Genomic DNA, 26,278 nt, shown 5'->3' with positions numbered 1-26,278 from the left:
TTGAAGCCATGCCATTGTGACTCCACCTCCGTTGTATCACCCAGGGCCTCGAACCAGTTTCAAAGCTGAAGGGCAGAGGCAGCTGCAATGTCCCGGTTTTTAAGCTTATCGATGGCGAACAGTCGGACGGTCCCGGGTCTTCGTCCATGGTATATACAGACCAGGTAGTGGTCCGACCCCACATCGCCCACTCGGAATACTCTGGCGTCCTGCAGGGCCGTCCTCCACCAGCGGCTAATGCACACATGGTCGATCTCCTTGAGTGTGCGTCCGTCCGGTGAGTGCCATGTCTTCTCATGGATGGACTTATGCTAGAAGAAGGTATTCCCGACGCAGAGGTCATTGTACTCGCAGAAGGAGACCAACCCCATTATCCAACAGTTGTTCCAAAGATGTGAAAGGGCCAATGATCTCTTCAAAGCCTTGGCGTTCATGGCAGAACTGGCCGTTCATGTCCCCGATGACAAGCTTGAGGATGTGTTTTGGCATCTCGCCCATCATGGCTTGCAGCACATCACAGAATTCATCCTTTTCGGCTTTGTCTGCTTCTTCAGTTGGGGCGTAAATCTGGATGAGTTGTTTGAACGTGGGCTGATACAAAATGGGCCATGATGATTCGATTGTTGATTGGCTTCCATCTAACTAAGGCGTGTACCGCTTCTTCTCCGAAGACCAACCCAACCCCGCAGATGTGCGCGTCCTCATTACCGGAGTACAGAATCTTCTTTCCATCACTGGTCATCTCCCCATTTCCCTTCCATTGGACTTCACTGACGCCTAGCAGGTCCAGCCGATATCTATCAAATTCCTTGAGTAGCTGCTTCAGGCGGCCACTTTGATGAAGCGTACAAACATTCCAGATTCCAATCCAGGTAATCTTTCTTGCAGTGAATGTCATATCCATCATCAGGTATTGGACACCACGATGAGTTTCCTCCACTGCCGTCATATTACATGAATCCAAATTCCTGCGTTCAGTTGAACTCAGTGTATTTTCTCTTGTCGTTTCCATAGCAGGCTGGATATTTTACGGGGACGGGTTGCTAGCCTGACGCCCAACCCTCCTCCTTTCACATCCGGGCTTAGGACCGGCAAGATTACATTAATTCAGTTAGAGAGCACTCATGCACAAAAGTGGGAGGTGCTGGTCATAGCAAGAAAAAAGTGAAAACATTAAGAATGAAACCTTCTCAGGATTCACATCCATAGGAAAGGACCGCACACACACAATGAACCTGATGAAGTGCATTTGCAAAACACTTTGTTCTTTTATTGTGTGAAACTAATGGAATTAATATTTATCACTGAAGTCAGTCCATCGTGCAAATTTTTTGGAGGACTGTGTGGTGAATGGTAGGGGGGTTGATTATTAAAAAACAAAAAAAACAAAGCTGATTCTCTGGGTTTGCAGATTTTAAGCCCCTGGTTCAAATTTTCCCTACTTAATCAAAAACACAACACCAAAAATGACAACATATCCCAGCCACACCACAGTGGGAGAGATAATGAGCAAGGGACAAGAAGATGCAACATTAGAGTGTAGGCTATGAACGATGCAATCGGATATGTAGTCACCACCTAAACACCAAAACATGATTGTCACTGCATCATCATAATCATCATCATCATGTCAAAAGGTTAAATTTGTTGAACTGTGTTTCCGTAGTAGTTCAGCTGAAAATCAGCACAAGGCAAACTAGAGACATCTGCAGGACTGTAGGCATGCTAGAAATAACGTTAACTGAAATTCTTCACACATTCACTGAAAAACGGGATTGATTAGAAGATCAATCTTGGGATATTAAGATTCAAGTTGATTCAAATGAAATGATTTCATATGGATTTTTTTTTCTCTCTGTTATTTCCCAGCCCTAATCATCATCATCATCACTAGTACTAACTACTGGAAGCATTTATCTCCTCAAACAGTAGCATTTAGGGCCCTGATGGCAACTTGTGTTCATGGCCACCCGGGCATTAAAACATAGACCAGATGGTAACAACTTAAAAGTCTGAGTTATGGGGGTGAGCACATTCTGAAAGGATGGCCTTTGCTTTTTGCCCTAATGCCCCATTCTAGCACACTCGAGGCCACCTTTAAAATACCATAAATGTAATAATGCTAACACTACATAACCTAAAGTAGGTTACAGTGTTAGTAGAAAATATTAACCACAACAGCAACTACAAGCAATTTGACCATAAATAACTTGAGTATTTCCATTCCATGCAACTTTATACTTCTACTCCACTATATCACAGAGGCAAATATTGTACTTTTTACTCCACTACATTTGTCTGACAGCTTTAGTTACTAGTTAATTTTCGGGTTACAAGTTTTCATAAACATATGGTGATCTCATAGAATATGATGCATTTCTGTAGATTAAACTACCCAACAGTATATAAAGTAGTTAAAATTAGCTCAACCTTAAACACCTACAGCAGTAAAATTCAACATTTATGCAGCAGTGATATTATTCCAAAAGTATCATATAGGCTATAATAGTAACACACTGTCGGGGACCATTTTACTGCACAATGAGTACTTTTACACAACTTTTACTTTTGATTCTTTAAGTACATTTTGCTGATAATACTTTACTTATGTAAGTTTAGTTATTTCTAAGACAGCATTAGATCCTGGACATTCATCAGTATCACTTCTTAGTATTTGTACACAGGAATTTAGCCTAATTTGTATAGCTTAGTGGTATTTCTTTTCAACCCATTAGTCTGGTTATGCCCTTGACTATTTTCAAATCAAGTCCTACACTGTCGTTCCAAAATATTTGTCCACACTAAAAGTACAAATGCTGTGATGCAACACTCGACAAATACTGTATGGAATTCCACTGACACAAATGCAAAGTTAGTAAAGTAAAAGTGCCATCGGGGAAATTTTTTTCCCTCTCCATTATGCAAACAAAAGGTGTAAATGAACCAACTGATTTAGTTTTTTGTTTTGTTTTTTAATAATAATACTGGACTTGTACATATCAAGATCATAAAAGGGTACAAGTTTAAACAAGAATGTGTAAAATAGATAAAATGCAAAATTAAGTGGCACATGAATGTAGAAAAGAGCTTAAGAAGACTGGATGTGCAAAGCTACAGATCACAAGGATTAAGGTGCAAATCACAGAGACCTCAAACATACAGTAACAAAGTCTCAGGCAAAGAGCTCTTCATTTATAAAATACACAAAAAAGATAAGAACAGACTACAGAGATGCCCTTTTTTGCATGCTAAATAAATTTCAATGCGACATGAACAAGGAACATTTTGAACAAATTCTGAAAAAAAAAAAAAAAAAAAAAAAACATGCCCCAGCAATACATTTTGTAGCTGCCAAAACATATGCAGCCTGTAGGATAAGATTTAAAACGGTAATTAAATGTTTTATACGTTCCAAACAGCTTTTGTTTTTGCTATAATTCACACGTTTATTTTAAGAAACTGTTGTTGAGTCACAGATATGACAGATAACTGCAGAACGGCTAAAATGCTGTAGAGACGCGTTTGATTATTGTAGTGCTTCGTAACGGAGCGAAGAGCCAAGGGCAGACAAATCAGGATCGAGATTTCTTCTCTTTCCTTTCAGAAGATGCTTCCGCTTTACGCTTGTGAGCCTGTGACAAAATGAAAGAAACAGCAAGATTAGAAGGTAGACAACCAAGTCACATCAAAGTCTTATCAAGTTTATGCATTACATTTAAAAAAAAAAAAAATAATTGCAATAATACAGTAACAATCATATTGCACACAGCTTTTATTTGTTACTACTAACTCTTGTTTACTTTTTATTTATAGTCACCTTCATTTTAGACCAATAGTCAACAAATTCTTGGTTTCATGAAGGTTACAGGCACAGAGATGCAGCTTTAATTAAACTGATCTAAATGGTCACTAAAAATGGCTCACTCAGTTAGTTTCAAACTTAATTTCAATTTAATTGTGATTGAAATTGGGTGAGGTTTTAACTACAATTAGTCCATCCATTTCCACCAATCTGACCCATTCAGGCTGATTTACAGTGCATCCGGAAAGTATTCACAGCGCTTCACTTTTTCCACATTTTGTTATGTTACAGCCTTATTCCAAAATGGATTAAATTCATTATTTTACTCAAAATTCTACATACAATACCCCATAATGACAACGTGAAAGAAGTTTGTTTGAAATCTTTGCAAATTTATTAAAAATAAAAAACAAAACAAAAATCACATGTACATAAGTATTCACAGCCTTTGCTCAATACTTTGTCAAGTCTCAAGTCTTTTTGAGTATGATGCTACAAGCTTGGCACACCTGTTTTTGGGCAGTTTCTCCCATTCTTCTTTGCAGGACCTCTCAAGCTCCATGAGGTTGGATAGGGAGCATCGGTGCACAGCCATTTTCAGATCTCTCCAGAGATTTTCAATCGGGTTCAAGTCTGGGCTCTGGCTGGGCCACTCAAGGACATTCACAGAGTTGTCCCGGAGCCACTCCTTTGTTATCTTGGCTGTGTGCTTAGGGTCATTGTCCTGTTGGAAGATGAATCTTCGCCCCAGTCTGAGGTCCAGAGCGCTCTGGAGCAGGTTTTCATCAAGGATGTCTCTGTACATTGCTGCATTCATCTTTCCCTCGATCCTGACTAGTCTCCCAGTTCCTGCCACTGAAAAACATCCACACAGCATGATGCTGCCACCACCATGCTTCACTGTAGGGATGGTATTGGCCAGGTGATGAGCGGTGCCTGGTTTCTTCCAGACATGACGCTTGCCATTCAGGATAAAGAGTTCAATCTTTGTTTCTCATGGTCTGAGAGTCCTTCAGGTGCCTTTTGGCAAACTCCAGGCGGGCTGTCATGTGCCTTTTACTGAGGAGTGGCTTCCTTCTGGCCACTCTACCATACAGGCCTGATTGGTGGAGTGCTGCAGAGAAGGATGATCAGTGGAAACAGGATGCACCTGAGCTCAATTTTGAGTGTCATGGCAAAGGCTGTGAATACTTAAGTACATGTGATTTTTTTTAATTTTTTATTTTTAATAAATTTGCAAAGATTTCAAACAAACTTCTTTCACATTGTCATTATGGGGTATTGTTTGTAGAATTTTGAGGAAAATAATGAATTTAATCCATTTTGGAATAAGGCTGTAACATAACAAAATGTGGAAAAAGTGAAGCGCTGTGAATACTTTCCGGATGCACTGTAAGGACCGGTTGCGAACATGATAGGCAGACAATAACGTATTGACAGCGCAATCAGCCAATCACAGCAACGGTGGGTAACCCCATCTCATTTACACAATGCAACCTCAATGAGAATTGCAATGAGCTGAAGGGAGGCAAGAGATGCTGCCTCCCTCTAAAACTTCATCTGCTGCTGTCACTGTTGGACTGTCACTTCGGATGGATGGATAGATGGATAGAAACTATACTAGTATATACTATAGTATATACTATAGATACTATACTTTACTGTGGACAAGACTCTGAGGGAATCGTGTATGTGATCATTTGAATGATTTTCCTGTTCATTTTTTCAAGCGTGATTCTGTACTAGAGAGACTGTCTCTGGGGATGCACAGACTACAGAGCACAACAACAACAGACGGAGTGCAATGAAAGAAGACAGGAGGTATTACTGATTGTCCTTTGGGTGTTCTTCTCTTTTTCTCAGCTCGCTCTTTCTCCTCTATCTCCATGTTCTCTTTCTCAATAAGAGAAATGAGTGTGTTACAGCGCCGCTGCAGCTCCTAGAAGAGCAGACAAAACACATGGATGGAAACTGTGACACGTTTCATCATCTCAGAATAAGAGAAACAGTTTTAAAGCAGATCCGATATGCTCACAATTTCTGTCACACACCACACAGAATCTGCACCCACACACTTTGACAAAAGTTTCCTGTGTAAGTAGCTAAGATTTTGCATTTGTGTGTGAGAGATGCACACACAACCATGTTAATATGTTCTTATAGGGAATTCCCAATCGCATCTAATAGGGTGATTTTCACAAAACCTGTCAATAAAATGTCCTGGTCCTATTTTACCCCCAAAATCTAAATAAATAAATAAATAATAAAAAAAATGAAGCCTATTTTAGGGCCATTACGATTTTTGACATTGCGGCATTTTATTTTTATTTTTTTGACATTGCGACATGGAAAATTTTATTTATTTAAATTGCAACGTATTTAAAGTATACGTACATCAAAGTAGTACTCCCTTGGTACTGCCTTTCATTTTCGCTGATCTTCATTTAAAAAATCATTGTAGAACAGCATTTTTTCTTACTCTAATACAGTAAAACAATTACTGTGTTAAGGTAATGAGAATCATAAATGAAAACAATGGGAATAGTAAAAGTAAAACATCTGGACACATTCTGGTAATGAGAATTGGGGGGTTTAATGTGCTTAAAGATACTGAAAGTAATGTCACCATGCAAAAAATCTTAATGGTCCTAAATGTAGGCCTCATTTTCTTTATGCAAAATATGATTTCATTTTTTTTTTTTTCTTTATGGATTTGGGGCTAAGTAAGTCCAGGATATTTTCTTGACATGTTTTGTGAGCATCACCCAAAATAAGCTAATAATAATTATACACTAATCCTAACCCTAAAATTAGTTCATTTATTAGTCCCTAACAAATTAATTCAATAAAGAATTAATTAGTTCTTATGATTAATAATTAAATAGTTTCTTTATTAATCTTTTTTCCTTTTCCTTTTAGACATCCCTAAAAGGTGGTTTGATTAGGTTTTTCTATTGTTCTAGGGACATTTTTCTGAAATGCACCACCTGCACATATTCCCTCAAACACACACACGTTTACTTTTAAATAAGGACATTTACTGTAAAACATTTACAGTACATTTTAAACGAGGACATTTACTGTCTAAATGAGGACATTCTATATACTTCTAAAGGTTTTATATACAGCTAATTCTAAATTCTACAGCCTAAAGGCCCCAATATACTTCAAACGAAATCGAAGAACGAACAGGTGTGACATAATTTAGAACAAAATCTGGCTAAAACAAAGGTTTTTTTTTTTTTTTAATTCATTTCGAGGGTTTGCAACAGCTCGCTTGGGCGAACTTTGAGGAAAATTTCATACCGGCTGCTAAACACCTTCTTACTACCATTGGTCCAAGATGATGATGTAATAGGTGGGTGTGACTGGGGACCTACTTTGACGCAAACATCTTTTCCGGTTCATTTCACTGATCCAGTCTGTCGAGGTCAGACACAGTACCCACCCACATATTTCCGATCATTCACGTAGAGACTTTAAAGATTCAGAAATGGCCTGGAACTCTTGGAAGGAAATTGCGATGAAGCTTGGTGTTGATGACCCGGCATTATGCAAAGCAACATGGAGAAACATCCAAGACAAATTTGGAAAAGCAATGAAAAGGAAGAAGGGCAAGAGTGGAGATGCAGTGTCGTGCACCGTAGTACCTAGGCTGTTCTTGGAGATGTCCTGGCACAAACCTTTTGTTCGGCATCGAAAAACTGTCCAACATGGCATTTTTTGAAAAGGTAAGCTAATGTTATCCAATCAGTGATATAGCTTTGGCTAACTAGTTCGCTGTAGCAAGTCAGAGCTAGCTTCCATCATGTTTTAAACAGATGTTTGTGTAAACAGTAAGCTAAAAGGTAATCTAATTGATTGTAAATTAGACCTTGCTTATTGTTGTGTGTTGTTGTTGTCAAGATAGCGCATTGCATATTTAAATGCCCCTCCAAAACACCGCCCCCAGTGTGATGTGGGTGGTGTCCGAAGGTGTCCGAAAGTTCGTAAACAGTTTACCGTTGCTTGGCTGTTTCAAACTTCTTTTTACCCCTGAGCGAAGAATGAACAAGAACTTCTCCGGAAGTATATCAAGGCCTTAACCCTCCCCCTAAAAGAAACCTTTTAGCTATTTTTTAGAATTAGAACATCATTTATGAATTGTTTTGTGCACTCACCATGGCAGTCCTGGACTTGATGAACCAGTCAAATCTGAACTGTGGGGCATTCCGTACACACTGCCGAAGTTCTTCATACACATATTCTTTATCAAAACCCATCTTATGAAGCATGCAGATCAGAAACCTGTCCTCCTCCTGTATGCAAACACACAGAGATCGGAAAAGTGTCCATTTCTTTTAATCTATGTGCTTGGATACACTAATAACACACAATAATTCTCTCTCTGCTACAGACACACACACACCTCTGTGTAGTTCTTTCCTTTGTTTGTGCCATACTGAATGCGAAGCTGGTGAAACGGAGCCTTGTAACGCGCTATCTACAAGTACACAAAAACACAATCAAACAGAAATATTGAGTAATTATTATTCCATCAAAAATACAATTTTCTCTGAAATGTTACTTTGATGAAGCATTTGACTTAACTGCATAAATACTGAGGGCGCAAATCATGAGAAGCAAGAAATACTACAACAACCACACAATTATAATTCAGCAGCTATAAAAGACAATCTTGCTTTTCAACACTGTAATTGAATGCCATTCTGTTCACATTCTAGGAACTCCTGGAACCTGAAGATTCTGATTTTAAATCACTATTACTACAACCTTGGCGTCCAGGGCTTTCTTGATGCTGATGCGTCTCTGGATGCGAGCTTCCCCTCGCTCTATCTGAGCCATGATCTTCTCAATATCCTGCAGCTCGTTACAGCGTTCCCAAAACACGGCTACAATTACACAACAAACACACAGTGTAAGTTGTGTGTAGTACAGTATACTGATGTGAGGTTTGTGTGCGCAATTGATTTTGAGGTTTGTAAGTAGTTGATTCAGGTGTAAAAATTGTGTGAGACATTTGTCTTGTACCTGAGTACTCCATGACCTCTTCGGGGGTCTTGCCCTCCACCTCTCTGGCGATGTTGTCGATGTCATCACGACCGTACTTCTCATTCGCTTTAATAAACTGATTGAAATCACGTTTGTTCCAGTTTGTGAAACCCTGTTAACAAAACAAACTGCTGCTGCACTGCTCTGAAATTAGCACATTTAGAATGTGTGTATGAATGTGTGAGAGAGTGACACTGTACTTGTGTGAGTAGTTTCTCTTTTTCCTCAGTTTCTTCAGCTGAGAGGGGCTCAGCCTTGTTTATCTTTGCCTGTTCCTCTTTCTGGACCTGCACTGAATTCGGGATATCTGGATTCCGTGGCACCTACCATTTACACACAAACACACCAATTTCAACTAGATGCACTGAAAAGCAAACACTAGAGTAGATCATCTACAAAGAGACAAAGTTTAAGATTTTCTGAGGAATTCACTATGAATGAAGAGTGCCCAGTAAAAGTGCCGGTTAATTGCACACTTTGTCTGCGCTGGTTTAGCGCAAACGCACCCACAAAATCGCTGCAGAACGCAATTTGCACGTGAAATTTCAATCTTGCGGGCAGATTTTGAGCACTACATAGTATTATTTGACATGATCTAACACTCTCTTCCAGGACTGTACAGCGTCACTGTGATGCAGGCACCTGAATCATCTCTTTAATATGCCGACATCACCGCATATCTAGATATATATGCCAGGTTATAACGCTCTTCTCCATCATTTGATCCCTATTTGATGAATTACTGTTGATATGATTGATAGAAATGTACAAAACATTTCTTTTAAATAAAATTCATTTTACTGCCCGATTTCATGTAGCGGTAAAAGCGCGATGAACGAAACGCAACCTAAAAATGAATCTAATTTACGTAGAAAGGAGGTGTGTTTGCGTGGAAAGGAATGTCAATTAATTTAAATACTCAAGCGCAGCTGAATTTTTCAGAGCTGATTGTGCCTTCTAAAAGGAAAAGTTCACCCAAAAATGAAAATTCTCTCATCAATTACTCACCCTCATGCTGTCTCAGATGTGTATGACTTTCTTTCATCTGCTGAACTCAAATGAAGATTTTGAAAAATTTCTCAGCTTATTTGGTCCATACTATGCAAGTGAATGGGTGCAAAAATTTTGAATCTCCAAAAATTACATAAGTCAGCATTTAAGTATATCCATAAGACTTCAGTGGTTAAATCCATGTCTTCAGAAGCAATTTTCCCTGCTCAGTCAACCTCCACTTTATCTTTCACAATCTTCATGTATATCGCCCCCTATTGGGCATTTCTAGTAAAAAAGAACTTAAATATTGATCTGTTTCACACCCACACCTATCATATTACTTCTGAAGATATGGTTTAAAACACTGAGTCGTATGGATTACTTTTATGATGTCTTTATGTGCTTTTTGGAGCATCAACATTTTGGCACTCAGTCACTTGCATTGACCTATAGAGATGAAAATATTGAGATGAAATATTCTTCTAAAATATTAATTTGTGTTCTGCAGAAGAAAGAAAGTCATACACATCTGGGATGGTATGAGGGTGAGTAAATGATGAGAGAATTTTAATTTTTGGGTGAACTTATCCTTTTAGAAAGCACAATCAGCTCTGAAAATTTGCACTGCACTTGAGTATTTAACTTATCTAAATTTATCTACATTTAGCTAACTTACATTTAGCTAACTTATTTAAATGTCTCTACATTTAGGGTGGTTAGTGAATAAGACATAGGTTTGCTGCTGAATTACCACACGCAAAAGTGGCGCAACTGTTTAGTGAATTCATCCCTGTGTTGCATTTCAGAGCTTAAAAAATACTCACATCAAACACAAACATCTACACTGCATGAGGTGCTCACCTTGTATCCAATGGTTTTTCTGTAGTAGAGAATCTCCATCTCTAACAGCTCAAAGAGACGTGGAGGAAAGAACTGAAAGTCCTGGATATTGGGCTGCTTAGGAGGCCGAGGAGCCTGGATGACACACACACTCACAATCTCAACTCTCTGCATGATTTCAATAATGTGCAAATTTACACATTACTTTCTGTGGGATATTTGAAGTGTGTATAACAGTGGCGATTTTAGGGGGTGGCCTGTGGTTGCCTGGGCCACCCCTGAAATCTCATTGGCCACTCTGTGGCCACCCCAGAGCTGATTGGTAGTTCATCAACACAAGAACCAATAGAAACACCTGTCAATCAAAGATGACATATCGGGTCATTTGTTGATTTAGAGCCACACTGACCCAGGGTCAGTTTTATATTTCTGACCATTATAGTAGTGGTGGGACTGAAGCTGTGTGAGCTGATCTTTGATCAGTGGGGGGAGGGGCAGGCCGCGGGTGGCCAGGCAGGTGCCGCAGGTCGCGGGCAGCAGGCGCCAGGTCTGGAGTATAATGGTTGTTCAGAAGCACGAAGCTGACACGAGCTAGCGTCTACCTCTAACTTCCAATGAGTTGACGACGTCGATTTGTGGTCAAAAAGAAAGCTGTTATTTGAGAGGTATGTTCATCTAATCTAATGTTTAATTTATCCCGAATTTCCATGTGAATGTGAAAAAAAATGTTCATTGTTACAGTAGCTAGGTTAAAGAGTAAGCTAGACCCTACACCACATTCAACATGTTTGTTCTCTTTATATTGACATGAAATATGAAATGCCATGTTTTCTGATTTAATGATGGAGGTGTGTAAAGAGTTTTACAGATGTATATGTTCAATAGCTAAAGTTATATATATGGCTAACCTGTGTGAAATGGAAGGGTTTGTGCTGTGACTGTACTTTAAATCTTTACATGAGTTATTTATGAGCTCTTCATGTGTATTATTGGTCAGTCAGACCAATAAAATCTTCAAAGTTTTTATACCTTATTTGATATTTTAAATATGCAGAGGCAGGGCAATTTGCACTTAAATGCTGCAAATGATTTGACTAACTATTTTATTTGGTAATATTCAAAGTAATTGAAGCTATCAGAACATGTGGAAAATAAACCTGAGTAGACACTGTAAATAGAGTTTTGTTTTTTTACTGTATTCAGAGCTCAGTCTGCAATTTTGGGGTTTCCAGACAGACACCTATAAGCCCTCGTAGCCAATTTCACACACTGATTTGTACCCAATTTAACAATATTTCTGCTGGACAGTGCAGTTATAGCTAATAAATGAATGAATAATTGATTGAATGATTGATTGAACTGTGCCTCAATCAGTTATCACCTGTACTTGTATCTTTTTATGATTATACACTATACCTGATGTTATACGCAGATTAATTCTCTACAATGAGAATAGCTCTTAAAAACGTGTAACTGACTTTTCCTAAACAATTACTGATTTAAAAATGGATGTTATGTTAAAATAACCAGTGATTCCCAGAAACTGTAATAGGTTGAAATAGAACAGGAATAGAAAACTGTCAAATGTCAAAACAACAGTCTGATATTGAATACAAACAATTCAGTGAATGCTAACATGAGTTTAAGAATTCATTTATTCTACATGTGTAGATGTTGAAGCAAAGCAATGCGATATTTACACACTAGGTCTGTGCCCCATCTTGGCCACCCCAGTAAAAATGTCCTGGATACGCCACTGGTGTATGATGACAAAACATTCCTGGTTGACGCTTCCTTATCCAGTATGAATCCTCAGTCGGTTCACATGGGCAGGTCTCATGAGTGATATAAGTCGAAACTGCACTTTAATCAAAACATTAATTGGATTTTCAATTTGATTTGATGATATTCGTTACAAGAGTTTTCTTTGTTCCAAGCTGTAATTATTTTGCTGCCTTTACTTGTTTCCATCACAACTTCCATCACATTTGCAGAATTAATTTTTTTCAGGATAGTGCAGCAATATTACAAAATACTGCATGACTACAAAGGACTATTGCAAGAAGTGGTTTTCATGCAAAATTAACTATATATAATTAGCTTTAAAATATTATATTCCACATTTTGTTTGTACTCGCATGCATGTGTGCCTACTTCCTAGGTTGCCCTTACCTGATTTAAATTTTGTTTAATGAATACTGTATATGACTTTGGATTAAACTGCCTATAGATCAAGTGGTTGGATGAAAGTGTCTTGTGCTAGGTGCCAGCTTTCCCCATTCAAGAAGATGAATAACCCATTTATCCTCTATTTAGCAGTTGCTTTTTACCCTTATTGATGTTTTTTTAAGACTTACATTGCACTATTCGCTCAATCACTCCCTCTGGAACAATCTAGGGTTAAGTGTCTCTCTCAAGGGCACAGCAGTGACAGAACAGGAGGAAGAAGAATGTTCAGTTATTGAGGTAATTTCCTGAGTTAGCGTTTGAACCTGTAACCTTTGTGTTTCAAGCCTAACTCTTTATCCATCACACTACCCCCAATAACTGATGATACAGCACCCTTCTGCTGAGTTACTCCAACATCTGAAAAATTACTCCAGTTCAGCTGTCAGTTTGATGGAAACAGTGATCCAAGTGCATTATTTATTGTGTAGCAGAATGTGCTGTATACACTCTCCTTGTATTAGAGTATTGTTATGCAATGAGTAGTGCTGACAAAAAATTTGTGTCTATGTGTGTACTACCTTGGGGGCTCTTGGTTCACTGACTCGCAGTGCCTCTCTGAAGTAAGCATCTACAGCATAATTGGCTTTCCTCTCTCTCTTAGGAGGCTCAATCCATTCGATCATACTTAGCTGTACAAAATATAGAGAGAGCACTTTAAAACACACTCCAGGCACAGACCCTCAAATAACCTTTCTCGGTCTGTGACATAGGCAAGAGCATGGCTTTAAAACAGACACAAATGCACAGATATATTCTCTCTTTAGAGCACCATTATGGTATATAGTACTAAAAAGTACCCAGGTACCCAAAACTTACTTAAGTACAATATCATCATTTTGCAATTTTCAGTTCAGCTTTTCACCTGTCAATCATTTTGCTCATTCTAGTGTTGTCTTTGAAGCGGATCATAGAGGCTACGATTCATAATGTTTGTACGCTGAGGGTGCTATTGGGCCACTGTTTAATTTGACAGCCACAGGAACAAACAATGCTGCTCTTTTACTCGGTTTTGATCTCAAAATTATCTTTGGAGGGCGGGGTTTTGGAATGAGGGGGTGTGGCCAATTCAACGGCTCAGACACGTGAAAGCTTCAGAACGCTAAAATCGCTTACAGCACCTTTAAGGTTAAATGAGATTCACTACAAAAAAATAGATTTATTAATTGACCCTTCACTAAGCCCTGCCTTAAAAGCATTTCTGACCAATCCTATCTTGGCAACTGTTGCCGTCAGCCATTTCTCTGACAAGCGCTTGCTTTTTTCCAATGAGAGTCTATGGGATTGATGTGTGTTTGAGTTGTTTTAAGTGTAATTTGAAAGAAGTTATCCAAAAAAATACATATACACCGATCAGCCACAACATTAAAATCACCTGCCTAATATTGTATAGGTCCCCCTTGTGCCACCAAAACAGCACCAACCCGCGTTTCAAAATAGCATTCTGAGATGCTAATCTTCTCACCACAATTGTACAGAGTCTGGCCATTCTCTGTTGACCTCTCTCATCAACAAGGCATTTCCGTCCGCAGAACTGCCACTCACTGGATGTTTTTTGTTTTTGGCACCATTATGAGTAAATTCTAGAGACTGTTGTATGTGAAAATCCCAGGAGATCAGCAGTTACAGAAATACTCAAACCAGCCCGTCTGGCACCAACAATCATCCACACGATTATCTAATCATCCAATCGTGTGGCAGCAGTGCAGTGCATAAAATCATGCAGATGTGGGTCAGGAGCTTCAGTTAATGTTCACATCAACCATCAGAATGGGGAAAAAATTTGATCTCAGTGATTTGGAGCATGGCATGATTGTTGGTGCCAGATGGGCTGGTTTGATTATTTCTGTAACTGCTGATCTCCTGGGATTTTCACGCACAGTAGTCTCTAGACTTTACTCCGAATGGTGCCAAAAACAAAACACATCCAGTGAGCGGCAGTTCTGCAGATCAGGGCTCAACGCTAAGGATTTTTTCTACTGGCCCGGTTGGGCCAGTGCTTCAGATTTTTACTGGCCCTGCCAAAATTTTCACTGGCCCCAACACAAAAATGATAAATAGCTGTTTTTACCATCATGGCTTTAAAAATGTGTCCGAAGATAAATATTTTTTACATATTTTATGTTTTTAAGGCAATGTCCCACAAAATTGAATCACATTTATAATTTGCAAGATATGATTTATGCCTTATGTAATGCCATATAAGCACTTTACAGATATAAATTCATAAATACATCATATTAACCTCAGCCATACTGCCATTTACACATGAGTTTTTAAGTGAAGAGTTCTGTGGAGGAGATGATGGGCTTTCGGTCACCCGTTTAGTCATGTAGTCATACAACTTTTGGCTTTGTGTAGTGTATTCACACACAGGATCAAAGATTTAATCACTGAGTTAAAGATGTGATTATTGTCTGAATGTAATAAACATACGAATCCCTGAGAAGAGACTTCCTACCAAATCAGTTGTGAAGTGTAATATACATTAGGGAGATATTAGGCCTAATCTGTGAATTAAGAATGTGTATATAACATAAAATCAGACAACCTAAAGACCAACACAGACTGATGCACAAAGCACAAAAACAAAAATACCTGTATGGTCCAGAAATGAGAAATGTAACTGGTGTTTCATGAGGATGATATGAAGTAGAAGGTTTTGAATATTCATCTTCACCCTGCAGCTGAACAGCTCTGATAATAATAGCCTAATAGCCATAGTGATTTTGCTTCTTTTCATATCAAACGCTATTATTATGTTGAATGAATGTTTACGTTTTGAAACAAACCTAATTAAATCTATACTTACATTTTGGATACTGCGCAGCTTTTGATTTCCAGACACGTGTATAACTGGGGTTTAACAAAGTTTATTACGTCTCATTTGGCACTTCATCTCCAAAGGCAAATTAATAAGAGAAAATGTGTTTTGTTTTTTTCAGTGGAAATAAAACGTCCTGGTTACTTGCATAACCTCTTTGAATGAAAATTGGTGAGCTGGTATGCAACCACTCATTCAGGTTTTATGCTGAGGAGCCGAGACAAGGTCCCGGCCATTTCAGCGGGTAGTTCAGCGTTGTGGCAGGAGGGACACAACGTCTCGTTCCCTCCATCAGGGAATGGAGTGTACACAAGTAACCAGGACGTTCCCTATCTGTCACTCACTTGACGTTGTGTCGATGTAGTGACACTAGGGGTCCCCACACAAAAACGCCACAACTGGCCACTGTGTGCCTCGTATCCAGCACACCAGGCCAACATGTAACCTCCCCCAACACTGTTATGAGTGTCGAATGGCCCTTTGGGACAAGTCGACTACCCAAAAGATAGAGACGGTCTAGTCCAGGTCTAGTCGGGGGGGTGTCCCTCCCAAGGGGAGGACACCGCGGAGACCACACCTCACCCAGAGAGGAGGGGTGATATTTAAGTGGAAATACGTCACATGGTTTTGCCGAGCTATGTCAGGAGTATGCCATGTGGAGAAGTCTCATGGTAGATCCTACCCAACGAGGGAGGAGTTACTACAAACACGGAGACTGTGGCAGAGGGGGCTCTGCCCAAGGAAGACGCAGTTTGCCAACAGGGAAACGAATTAGCGGAAGATATCCGTCGCATGGGGTTACCTACGGGGAACCGCCACATGCGCAGCACCTACCCCAGTACAGGGCTTTAGTTAACACGTGAACTGGGCCGGCAGCGAGTCTCTCCAAAAACTCGTCTGCCACAGGGCTTGGAGGAAATCAACCAGGGAACACAGTTTGTGAACACTACTGGGAGTTAACGGCACACGTCTTCAGCTCAGGCGAGGTGAAAGGCACTATGCGCAAGCAATACACCCGGCCGGCTGTCCCGGACTTACCTGCTTGTGCGTGCCACTACACGGGACGAAACCGGTTCCACCCAGAGGTTGTAGTACCTCGCAAGGTGTTGGGTGTTGCCCAGCCCGCTGCTCTGCAAATGTCTGTTAGAGAGGTGCCCCTGGTCAAGGCCCAGGAGGCCGCTACACCCCTGGTAGAATGGGCTCGTAGCCCTACTGGGGGCGGCACGTCCTGGGCGTGATATGCCATAGTTATGGCGTCAATGAGCCAGTGGGCGATCCTCTGCTTGGGAGACAGCGCTTCCTTTTTGCTGTCCACCAAAGCAGACAAAGAGCTGCTCAGAGACTCTAAAGCTCTGCGTACGATCCAAATAGATGCGTAAAGCGCGCACCGGACACAGCGACGTCAGGGCTGGGTCTGCCTCCTCCTGGGGCAGCGCTTGAAGGTTCACCACCTGGCCCCTAAAAGGGGTCGTGGGAACCTTGGGCACATAGCCCGGTCGGGGTCTCAGGATCACATGAGAGTAGCCTGGACCAAACTCCAGGCACGTTTCGCTGACAGAGAACGCTTGCAGGTCTCCTACCCTCTTGATGGAAGTGAGCGCAGTCAGGAGGGCAGTCTTCAAGGAGAGTGCCTTAAACTCAGCTGACTGCAAAGGCTCAAAGGGGGCTCTCTGTAGACCCTGAAGAACTACAGAGAGGTCCCATGAGGGAACGAGGGTGGTAGACCGCTTAGGTCTTACGCGTCCCGTCCAGGGGCCAGCCATGGAGATTCCAGATGTCTTGTCGCGGGTGCCAGATGGTGCCCCGTCCCTGAGAAAGAAGGTCCTTCCTCAGGGGAGGGGCTGTTGCGAGGAGCGTGAGGTCCGAGAACCACGTCTGGGTGGGCCAGTAGGGTGCTACCAGGATGACCTGCTCCTCGTCCTCCCTGAACTTGCACAGGGTCTGTGCAAGTAGGCTCACTGGGGCAAATGCATATTTGCAAAGTCCAGGGGGCCAGCTGTGTGCCAATGCGTCTATACCGAGAGGTGCCTTGGTCAGGGCGTACCAGAGCGAGCAGTGGGAGGATTCTTGGGAGGCGAACTGGTCACCTGTGCCTGTCCGAATCGACTCCAAATCAGCTGGACCACCTGAGGGTGGAGTCTCCACTCTCCCTTGAGGGTAACCTGCCGTGACAGCGTGTCCGCTGCAGTGTTGAGGTCGCCCGGGTTATGAGTGGCTCACAGCGATTTGAGGTGCTGCTGACTCCAGAGGAGACGGTGGACGAGTTGTGACATACAACGGGAGTACAGACCGCCTTGATGGTTGACATATGCTACCGCTGCCGTGTTGTCTGTCCGAACTAACAAGTGCTTGCCCTGGATCAATGGCCGGAACCTCCGCAGGGCGAGCAGAATTGCCAGCAACTCGAGGCAGTTGATGTGCCAACGCAGCCGCGGGCCCGTCCATAAGCTGGCGGCTGCGTGCCCATTGTATACAGCGCCCCAGCCTGTTTTGGAAGTGTCTGTCATAAACACAACGCACCTGGAGACCTGCTCTAGGGGAACGCCTGCCCGTAGAAATGTGAGGTCGGTCCAAGGGCTGAAGAGGTGGTGACAGATCGGTGTGATGGCCACGCAATGTGTCCCGTGGCGCCATGCCCATCTCGGGACTTGAGTCTGAAGCCAGTGCTGAAGCGGTCTCATATGTAAAACCTGAGCGGCCACCGCTGAGGATGCCATATGCCCCAGGAGCCTCTGAAAGAGTTTCATTGGAACCGCTGTTTTCTGTTTGAACGCCTTCAAACAGATCAGCACCGACTGTGCGCGCTCATTTGTGAGGTGCGCCATCAATGAGACTGAGTCCAACTCCAAACGGAGAAAAGAGATGCTCTGAACTGGGAGGAGCTTGTTCTTTTCCCAGTTGACCCGAAGACCTAGTCGGCTGAGGTGCGAGAGCACCAGGTCCCTGTGTGCCCACAGCATATCCCGAGAGTGGGCTAGGATTAGCCAATCATCAAGATAGTTGAGAATGCGAATGCCCACTTCCCTTAACGGGGCAAGAGCTGCCTCTGCGACCTTAATGAAGATGCGAGGGGACAAGGACAGACCGAAAGGGAGGACCTTGTACTGATATGCCCGACCCTTGAATGCAAACGGCAGGAAGGGTCTGTGTCAAGGTAGAATCGAGACATGGAAGTAAACGTCCTTCAGGTCTACCGCCGCGAACCAATCTTGATGCCGGATGCTCACCAGAATGCGTTTTTGCATCAGCATCTTGAACGGGAGTCTGTGTAAAGCCCGGTTCAGTACTCGCAGGTCCAAGATTGGCCGAAACCCATCGCCTTTTTTCGGTACAATGAAGTAGGGGCTGTAAAACCTCTTCTTCATCTCGGCCGGAGGGACAGGCTCTATCGCATCCTTCCATAGGAGGGTAGCGATCTCCGCACGAAAGGTAGCAGCATTCTCGCCCTTCACCGAGGTGAAGTGGATGCTGCTGAACCTGGGCGGACGCCTGGCGAACAGAATCGCGTAGCTGAGTCGGACGGTCCGGATCAGCCATCGCGATGGATTGGAAAGCGCAAGCCAAGCATCCAAGCTCCGAGTGAGGGGGACCAAGGGGACAATCTCGTCGGACATACCGGCAGGTGGGGCCTCGCGGCGGGGCGGAGCTCGAGGTGGCCGTGCTGAGTTCAGAGACATCAAAGCACTTACCTGGCTCCTTGTGACCACCCTCAGAACAGCCTGGGACGGGGGAGGAAGAGGCCTGTCCTCGTGACCCGTGGAGACTGTCACATCGGGGATGGATTTGTGCCACAGCTGAGCGTGCAGGGGCGGGGAGACCACCGCTGGAGCGCCAAACCTGCAAGGATGGAAAGGTGGACGGTGGTCATGATGACAGCCGTGCACACCGGGTACATGACCCAGGGAACGAGGAAACCGCTCTTTTGCTGAACTGTTGGGTACCGCTGCCACTTGGGCATGTGGCGAAATTAAATGAAAAAGCAACAAAATATTCTCCTCCCGGCCCTCCACCGGGGGATGGAGTGGTCTGCTTACCAGCTCCAAGGTGGGTTTCGTCGTCCCTGGGTCACCCGTCTCATGGGTGCTTCGAAGCCTTGCGAGGGTTCTTGGCGGCCGGCCGTGAGACGGGTGGCGTCTGCTTCCTGTGGTGGGCTCCACGCTGGGGCCGGGCTGCGGCGGAGCCGGTGCAGTCACCACAGGGGGATGCCCTTGGCGACAAGCAGTGCGAGATCTTGAGCCGCACCGGGGCAGGATGTGCCGGATAGCCTCCGTCTGCTGCTTCACCATCGAGAACTGCTGGGCAAAGTCCTCGACGGTGTCGCTGAATAGGCCAACCTGGGAAATGGGGGCAGCGAGGAACCGTGCCTTGTCGGCCTCACCCATCTCAACCAGGTTGAGCCAAAGGTGGCACTCCTGGACCACTAAGGTGGACATTGCCCGCCCGGAGAGCGAGGTCGTTCCCCGAGTGCAGCTCCTGCATCAAATCTGGGGCGGAACTACCCTCGTGCAGTTCTTTCAGCACCTTGGCTTGGTGGACTTGCAGGAGAGCCATGCAGGGCGGAGGCGGCTTGTCCAGCGGCACTGTAGGCTTTGGCCGTCTGGGACGACGTGAACCTACAGGCTTTGGACTGGAGCTTTGGGCGTCCGCGCCAGGTGGCGGCGCTCTGCGGGCATAGGTGCACCACGAGCGCCTTATCCACCGGGGGAATGGCCGAATAGCCCCTGGCCGCCCCGCCATTGAGGGTAGTGAGGGCGGGGGAGCTGAAAGATCGGGACCGGGCAGTAAAAGGTGCCTCCCACGATCTTGTCAGCTCCTCATGCAATTCCGGGAAGAAAGGAACTGGAGTGAGGTGTGGCTGCTTTGAGCGGTGCCGCGAGCCCAGGAACCAATCATCAAGCCGCGAGGGTTCAGGGGAGAGCGGAGGGTTCCACTCTAGCCCGACGCTCGCTGCTGCCCGGGAAAGCATGTCCGTCATTTCTGCATCAGCCTGTGACTGGGCAACCGCACCCGAGATGGGGAGCCCAGCTGAGGCTTCTGCGTCCGACTGGACGAGCCCGCTCGAGAGCTCATCAGCTTTGCGGGCTCCAAACAAGAGGTCGAACACGCCGTAAGACGAGCCGGTGGACTCATCCGGAAGCCCGATCGGGGCAGACGAGCGTGCTGGGTAATGGGAGGTCCGTGGGGGGATACCCGGCGGAGGTGGTCCCATCGGGGTCCCCAAATCGCCCCCAGTGCTAGCCGCGCTGGTTTTATACCCATAGGTAGAAGGACCGAGGAGGGGAGACGCTGGGGTGGCCTTCTTTCTTACGAACCGCAACGTTGCCATGGTCATGTTCTCGCAGTGAGAACATGATGCATCCACAAATGCTGTCTCCGCGTGGGTCGCGCCCAGACACGAAAGACAGCGATCGTGACTGTCAGAAGTTGAGAGGTAACGACCGCAACCAGGAATAACTCACAATCGGAAAGGCATCTTTAAAAAGATGCATCTTCAAAAAGATGTTCCGTGTGTGCCGCTCTTTTAGAGAAATATACTCTTTTAGAAAAATATACTCTCTTTTTTCTGCCGAACCACCCAGGGACATTCTCTGCAGTGCACCAGTGCAGAGGAGGGAGAAGCCCCTGAAATGCGCCGTCAGATCCAGCAGAGGTGAATGAACAGTCAGCTCAGTAAACATCGTCCGTTCGGCTCCGAAGAGAAAATCTGAATGAGTGGTTGCATACCAGCTCCTTTTATACCCGTATGTCCAGGGGAGTGGTATGCAAATACCACTCGCCAATTTTCATTGGCCTTTTATCAAAGACCAGAGGTGTCTCGGGCTCCCAAGAGTGACCCCTAGTGTCACTACATCGACACAACGTCGAGTGAGTGACAGATAGGTAACTAGCACTCTGTCCCTTTACGAGAGTGCATGCACATTAAACAGTCTACGCTGCACGGAGAGATGATGATGAGACATGCACGGAGAGACATGGATTTTCAGTCCTATAGAAAGAAACTGTTGATTTCTTGTGTTGCAATGTGTGGATTACTGCTTTTCACCAACATGTAAAAACAGAAAATGTGGGATTTCACGCACTGTGAACACAGAATGTGCGGGGATACTTAAAATGTTGCGCAAGACGTGCAATCCCACTACGAAATTCATTAAGTGGGGTTTTTTTCTCTTCTATTTTCTACACATTGGTAATAGCTGCTGCTAAGACACTTGTAAAAGAGCGAGGACAGTGCTAGGAGAGTGCACTCGGTCTCTGCAAGCGACTGTGCCTTGGCGCGTCCAGTATATTATGCGCTTGCTCATCTTTGCAAGCTAAATAGAATTGCGCTTGCTCGTCGGTTAGAAGACTTTGTTCATGGCGTGTAATTTTTGTGCTCTCTCGCTTGTTGTTTTCTTGCACTAATGTTATAAATGCAGCACTGGCCTGATCGGGCAAGTGACAGTTCTAGCAACTGGTCCGAATCTCTCTCTCACTGGCCCCGGGCCATCGGGCAGTCCTTATTGTCGAGCCCTGGCAGATGGAAACACCTTGTTGATGAGAGAGGTCAACAGAGAATGGCCAGACTGGTTCGAACTGACAAAGTCTACGGTAACTCAGATAACTGTTCTGTACAATTGTGGTGAGAAGAATAGCATCTCAGAATGCTATTCTGAGATGCGGGTTGGCGCTGTTTTGGTGGCATAAGGGGGACCTACACAATATTAGGCAGGTAGTTTTAATGTTGTGGCTGATCGGTGTATATAAAAAAAATGCTGTTGCTGGGTCACTTGTAATAATGAGGTACCCAGAGATTTTTCAAAATCATTAAATAAATAACAATAAGAGCATAAAATAAGAATAAGAGCAAAAACTGTGTCAGCCCTCATTCCCGTAAGAACATGTTTAACATTAGCAAGGACAAATACATTTGCTCCAAGGTAAATTAAAGATAATAACATTAATTAATTTATGTATTGATTCAGGTCTTCGTAAAGGCGATAGTAAATCAAGAGTTCCCAGCATCAGTGTGTTATGAGACGTTATAAGCAGTTCTGTTCACCTACACTAATGTTATCAGATGTGTAATCGCTATAAAATGTCACTTTTGTCTTTTCAAGTGACTGTGTGATAATCGTATGCCTCAATTCTGATTCACAGTCTCCACAGTTTTCAATCAAACAGATGTGTAATTCAACCAAATTCTGATAAATATGCTATAAAACGTCACTCTTCATTCCAGCCCACGTAAGAATATTATCAGTTCCATTTATGAGGATATTTTGGCAAAAACTGCGCTGTTCACTCCAATCTCTCATTCATTCCTATGGGGACTTCTTTAAAGCTTGTTGGAGCGAGCAACGGTAACCAAGTGGGGTGGAGCTTAGCAAAGGGTCAATTATTAAATTATTAATAATTACTGACACTGAATTACTTAATCTATTGACAGCCCTAGTTCCATGTCATCAGCCACCTGAGGCTGTTTATTTGTTGCCTAATTTATTGATTTAGTATACATACTGAGGTACCAGAGGCTGGTATCCTACTGAAGTCAAAATTCTGGTATTGATCCAACTTTTTTATATACAACTATAAAACCAAATCAATTTCAAACAGGCACTTACTTTCTGTTTCTCTCTGTAATCCTCTCCCTCAAAGTTATAAAGGCTGGTCTCTGTGCTGCCTGTGTCCATCGTGAAGTTTCTCAGCGAGCTCTCTCCCAGTGTCTTCATGCGCTCGTTCATCTCGGCCGTCTGAGAGTAAAAAGCAATCAAACAGGGTTGTAGGGAATCAAGTTGATTGCAGCAGCATAAAAAGCTCGTTCACAATTAGTTTTGGTTCCAAAACTAAAGCTGTGTCCTAAAGTATGTACTGCATTTGATGAAAAACACATTTCAAGGCTTGTAAAACAGTACGTTCTTTAGGTATGCAGGTATAGGTATAGCATTTACATTTGAAAAGACCCTCCTGACTTGCGGTTCTCCGCTGTTTTTTTAAATCCAGCATTTTAAACGTAGCATCTCCTCAGCTGAGATGCGCACTTCAAAATTTCGCTGGAAATAGTAGGTCATCAGGGTATTTCTCACTTACTCTTTTACGAATACTGAGGATTCGGAAATTCTACTCCACATGCATACTGTTTTTGGCATACTATGTACTGTAGTAGGGAATTATGCATATTCATACACAACATAAATCTCTATTACCAAATGTTCCAATAAAAGCTATCCAACTTTATTCTTCTCTGTCTAGAACAGTGCGTGTATTTGTCTGTATGTGTTTGTGTATGTGTCCGTTCACCTTCTTGGCGCCTCTCTCCAAAATGGTGTCGATATCTTCATCTGTGAGTTCGCTGTCTTTAGAGGCGAACACATGTGTTGCTCCATGTCGTATCATTTGCAGCATTTCGTCTTTTCCCAGTTTATTCTGCTGGTCGATCAATCGTCCTTTGAACAGAATGTAAAACACAGCTTATCATACGTCAAAGTACTGACACAAAAACTATATAACCTATATTTCAAATAATACTGAATACTGTTTATACGAGTAATGGTTTATAAACTGACATTAGTGCATAGAGCAGTTAAAGGGAAATTTCCACCAAAAAATGAAAATTCTCTTATCATTTACTCACCCTCATGCCATCCCAGCTGTGTGAACTTCTTTCTTCAGCAGAACACAAATGAAGATTTTTAGAAGAATATCTCAGCTCTTTTGGTCCATAAGTGGATGGGTGTCAAAATTTTGAAGCTCCAAAAATCACTTAAGTCAGCATAAAAGTAATCCATATGACTCCAGTGGTTAAATCAATGTATTCAGAAGCGATTTGATGGGTGTGGGTGAGAAACAGATAAATATTTAAGTCAACTTTTACTATAAATTCTCCTCCCTGCTCAGTCAGTCTCCACTCTAAACTTCACTTTTACATTCTTCTTCTTGTGTTTTTGGTAACTCACATTCTTCATGCATATCGCCCCCTACTGGGCAACAATTTACTTAAATATTGATCTGTTTCTCACCCACACCTATCATACCACTTCTGAAGATATGGATTTAACCACTGGAGTCATATGGATTGCTTTTTATGCTGCCTTTATGTCCTTTTTAGAGCATCAAAATGTTGGCACCCATTCACTTGCATTGTATGGACCTACACAGCTGAGATATTCTTCTACAAATCTTAATTTGTGTTCCCTATCTGTCACTCACCTGTCAATTAGTCAGTGACACTAGGAGTCAACCTTGGGTGCCCCAAACACATATATTTGAGATATTTGAGAAAAGGCCAATGAGAATTGGTAAGTGGAATTTGCATGCCACTCCCCAAGACATACAGGTAAAAAAGGAACCGGCTTGCAACCACTCATTCAGATTTGTTCATCGGAGCCAAGCGGTGTCGATGAATTCAACTCCCGTCCATTCACCTCAACAAAGTGTTGTACACTGCTGGATATACAGCACATTGCAGCGGGTTCTCCCCCTCTTGCACGGATAAGTGCAGAGAACGCCCCTGGGTGCTTCGGCAGCTACACTAAAAGAGCATATACTGAAAGAGTATTTCCTCTAAAAGAGTGAGCACTGACGGAAAGCGTCTTTTTAAAGATTCCGTCTGTGTGTAGTTCCTGGATGCGGTCACTATCTCTCCGTCTCTGACGGCCACGATCACTCCCTCACGTGTATGGGCTCGGGAGCAGGATGAGCTCTCGATCGCAGCATCGGAGAGCAGGCTGGTATGGTCGGACGTGGAGGACTCGGCTGGGTTCCCACCTTCAGGTGTGGTCACCCAGTCTGAGGCCGACGCGGAGCTGGCGGCCATGCTTGCCCGGGCTGCCGTGAGCATCGGGCTCGAGTGGAACCCTCCACCCTGCCCTGAGTCCTCGTGGCTTGATGACTGGTTCCTGGGCTCGGAGCGCCACTCACAGCCGTGCCCCAACCCAGTTCCATTCTTCCCGGAGGTGCATGAGGAACTCACAAAGTCGTGAAAGGCACCTTTCACTGCCCGGACCCTGCCTCTGAGTTCCTCCGCTCTCACTACCCTTGACGGTAGGGCGGACAGGGGGTACATGGAGATTCCTCAGGTGGACAAGGCGGTTGCTTGTGCCCGCAAAACGCTGCCACCTGGCGGAATCGCCCGAGACTCCCGTCCAAGGCCTGTAAGTCTACATCGTCCCTGACAGCCAAGGCTTACAGTGCCGCTGGACAGGCCGCCTCCACCCTGCATGCCATGGCCCTCCTGCAAGTTCACCAGGCCAAGGCATTGAAAGAGCTGCACGAGGGTAGTCCTGACCCGGGAGTGATGCATGTCACGACCGCCATATATCGAACATTCGCAGCCGGGGCGCTACGAACGCGGTTTCCCCGCCTTTGCGCACCCAGCTGCGTCACACACATACCCACGCTCAGGCGGTTGTTACGGCCACAAGGATGCTTAGCCTCCTCTCCGTCACTGACCAGTCCTGTGGTGGGTATGCGGAGGTAGGTATGTGCTTTAGCATTTTTCTCAGCACAGCCATGGGTTCGGAATGCGAGGCTCCTCGACGTGGCAGTTCCTGCTCCGCCCCGCC

At 43.7% G+C, this 26,278-nt stretch overlaps 1 protein-coding gene across 6 annotated transcripts in view; it reads right to left on the bottom strand.

Annotated features, from left to right (window-relative positions):
- Positions 1 to 2,951: 2,951 nt before the first annotated feature.
- The window catches only part of LOC127438697 (SWI/SNF-related matrix-associated actin-dependent regulator of chromatin subfamily A member 5), a 49,134-nt gene continuing 25,807 nt past the window's right edge, over positions 2,952 to 26,278 (bottom strand). For 5 of the 6 annotated variants that reach the window (XM_051694493.1, XM_051694483.1, XM_051694512.1 and 2 more), the window contains 11 exons: positions 24,015 to 24,160; positions 23,339 to 23,467; positions 13,435 to 13,545; positions 10,709 to 10,822; positions 9,055 to 9,177; positions 8,834 to 8,966; positions 8,576 to 8,694; positions 8,211 to 8,285; positions 7,963 to 8,100; positions 5,631 to 5,741; positions 2,952 to 3,632 (listed from right to left, as the gene is read on the bottom strand). In XM_051694493.1, coding sequence (XP_051550453.1) covers positions 3,573 to 3,632; positions 5,631 to 5,741; positions 7,963 to 8,100; positions 8,211 to 8,285; positions 8,576 to 8,694; positions 8,834 to 8,966; positions 9,055 to 9,177; positions 10,709 to 10,822; positions 13,435 to 13,545; positions 23,339 to 23,467; positions 24,015 to 24,160 — 1,259 coding nt within the window. In that variant the 3' untranslated portion in view covers positions 2,952 to 3,572. The remainder of the gene's footprint in view (positions 3,633 to 5,630; positions 5,742 to 7,962; positions 8,101 to 8,210; positions 8,286 to 8,575; positions 8,695 to 8,833; positions 8,967 to 9,054; positions 9,178 to 10,708; positions 10,823 to 13,434; positions 13,546 to 23,338; positions 23,468 to 24,014; positions 24,161 to 26,278) is intronic. The other variant, XM_051694502.1, reaches the window with a different exon arrangement.

The sequence above is a fragment of the Myxocyprinus asiaticus genome, chromosome 4 (genome assembly GCF_019703515.2).
Source record: "Myxocyprinus asiaticus isolate MX2 ecotype Aquarium Trade chromosome 4, UBuf_Myxa_2, whole genome shotgun sequence".
Lineage (NCBI taxonomy): Eukaryota > Metazoa > Chordata > Actinopteri > Cypriniformes > Catostomidae > Myxocyprinus > Myxocyprinus asiaticus.
The sequence above is the reverse complement of the archived record's forward strand: the minus strand, read 5'-3'. Positions and strand labels throughout refer to the sequence as shown.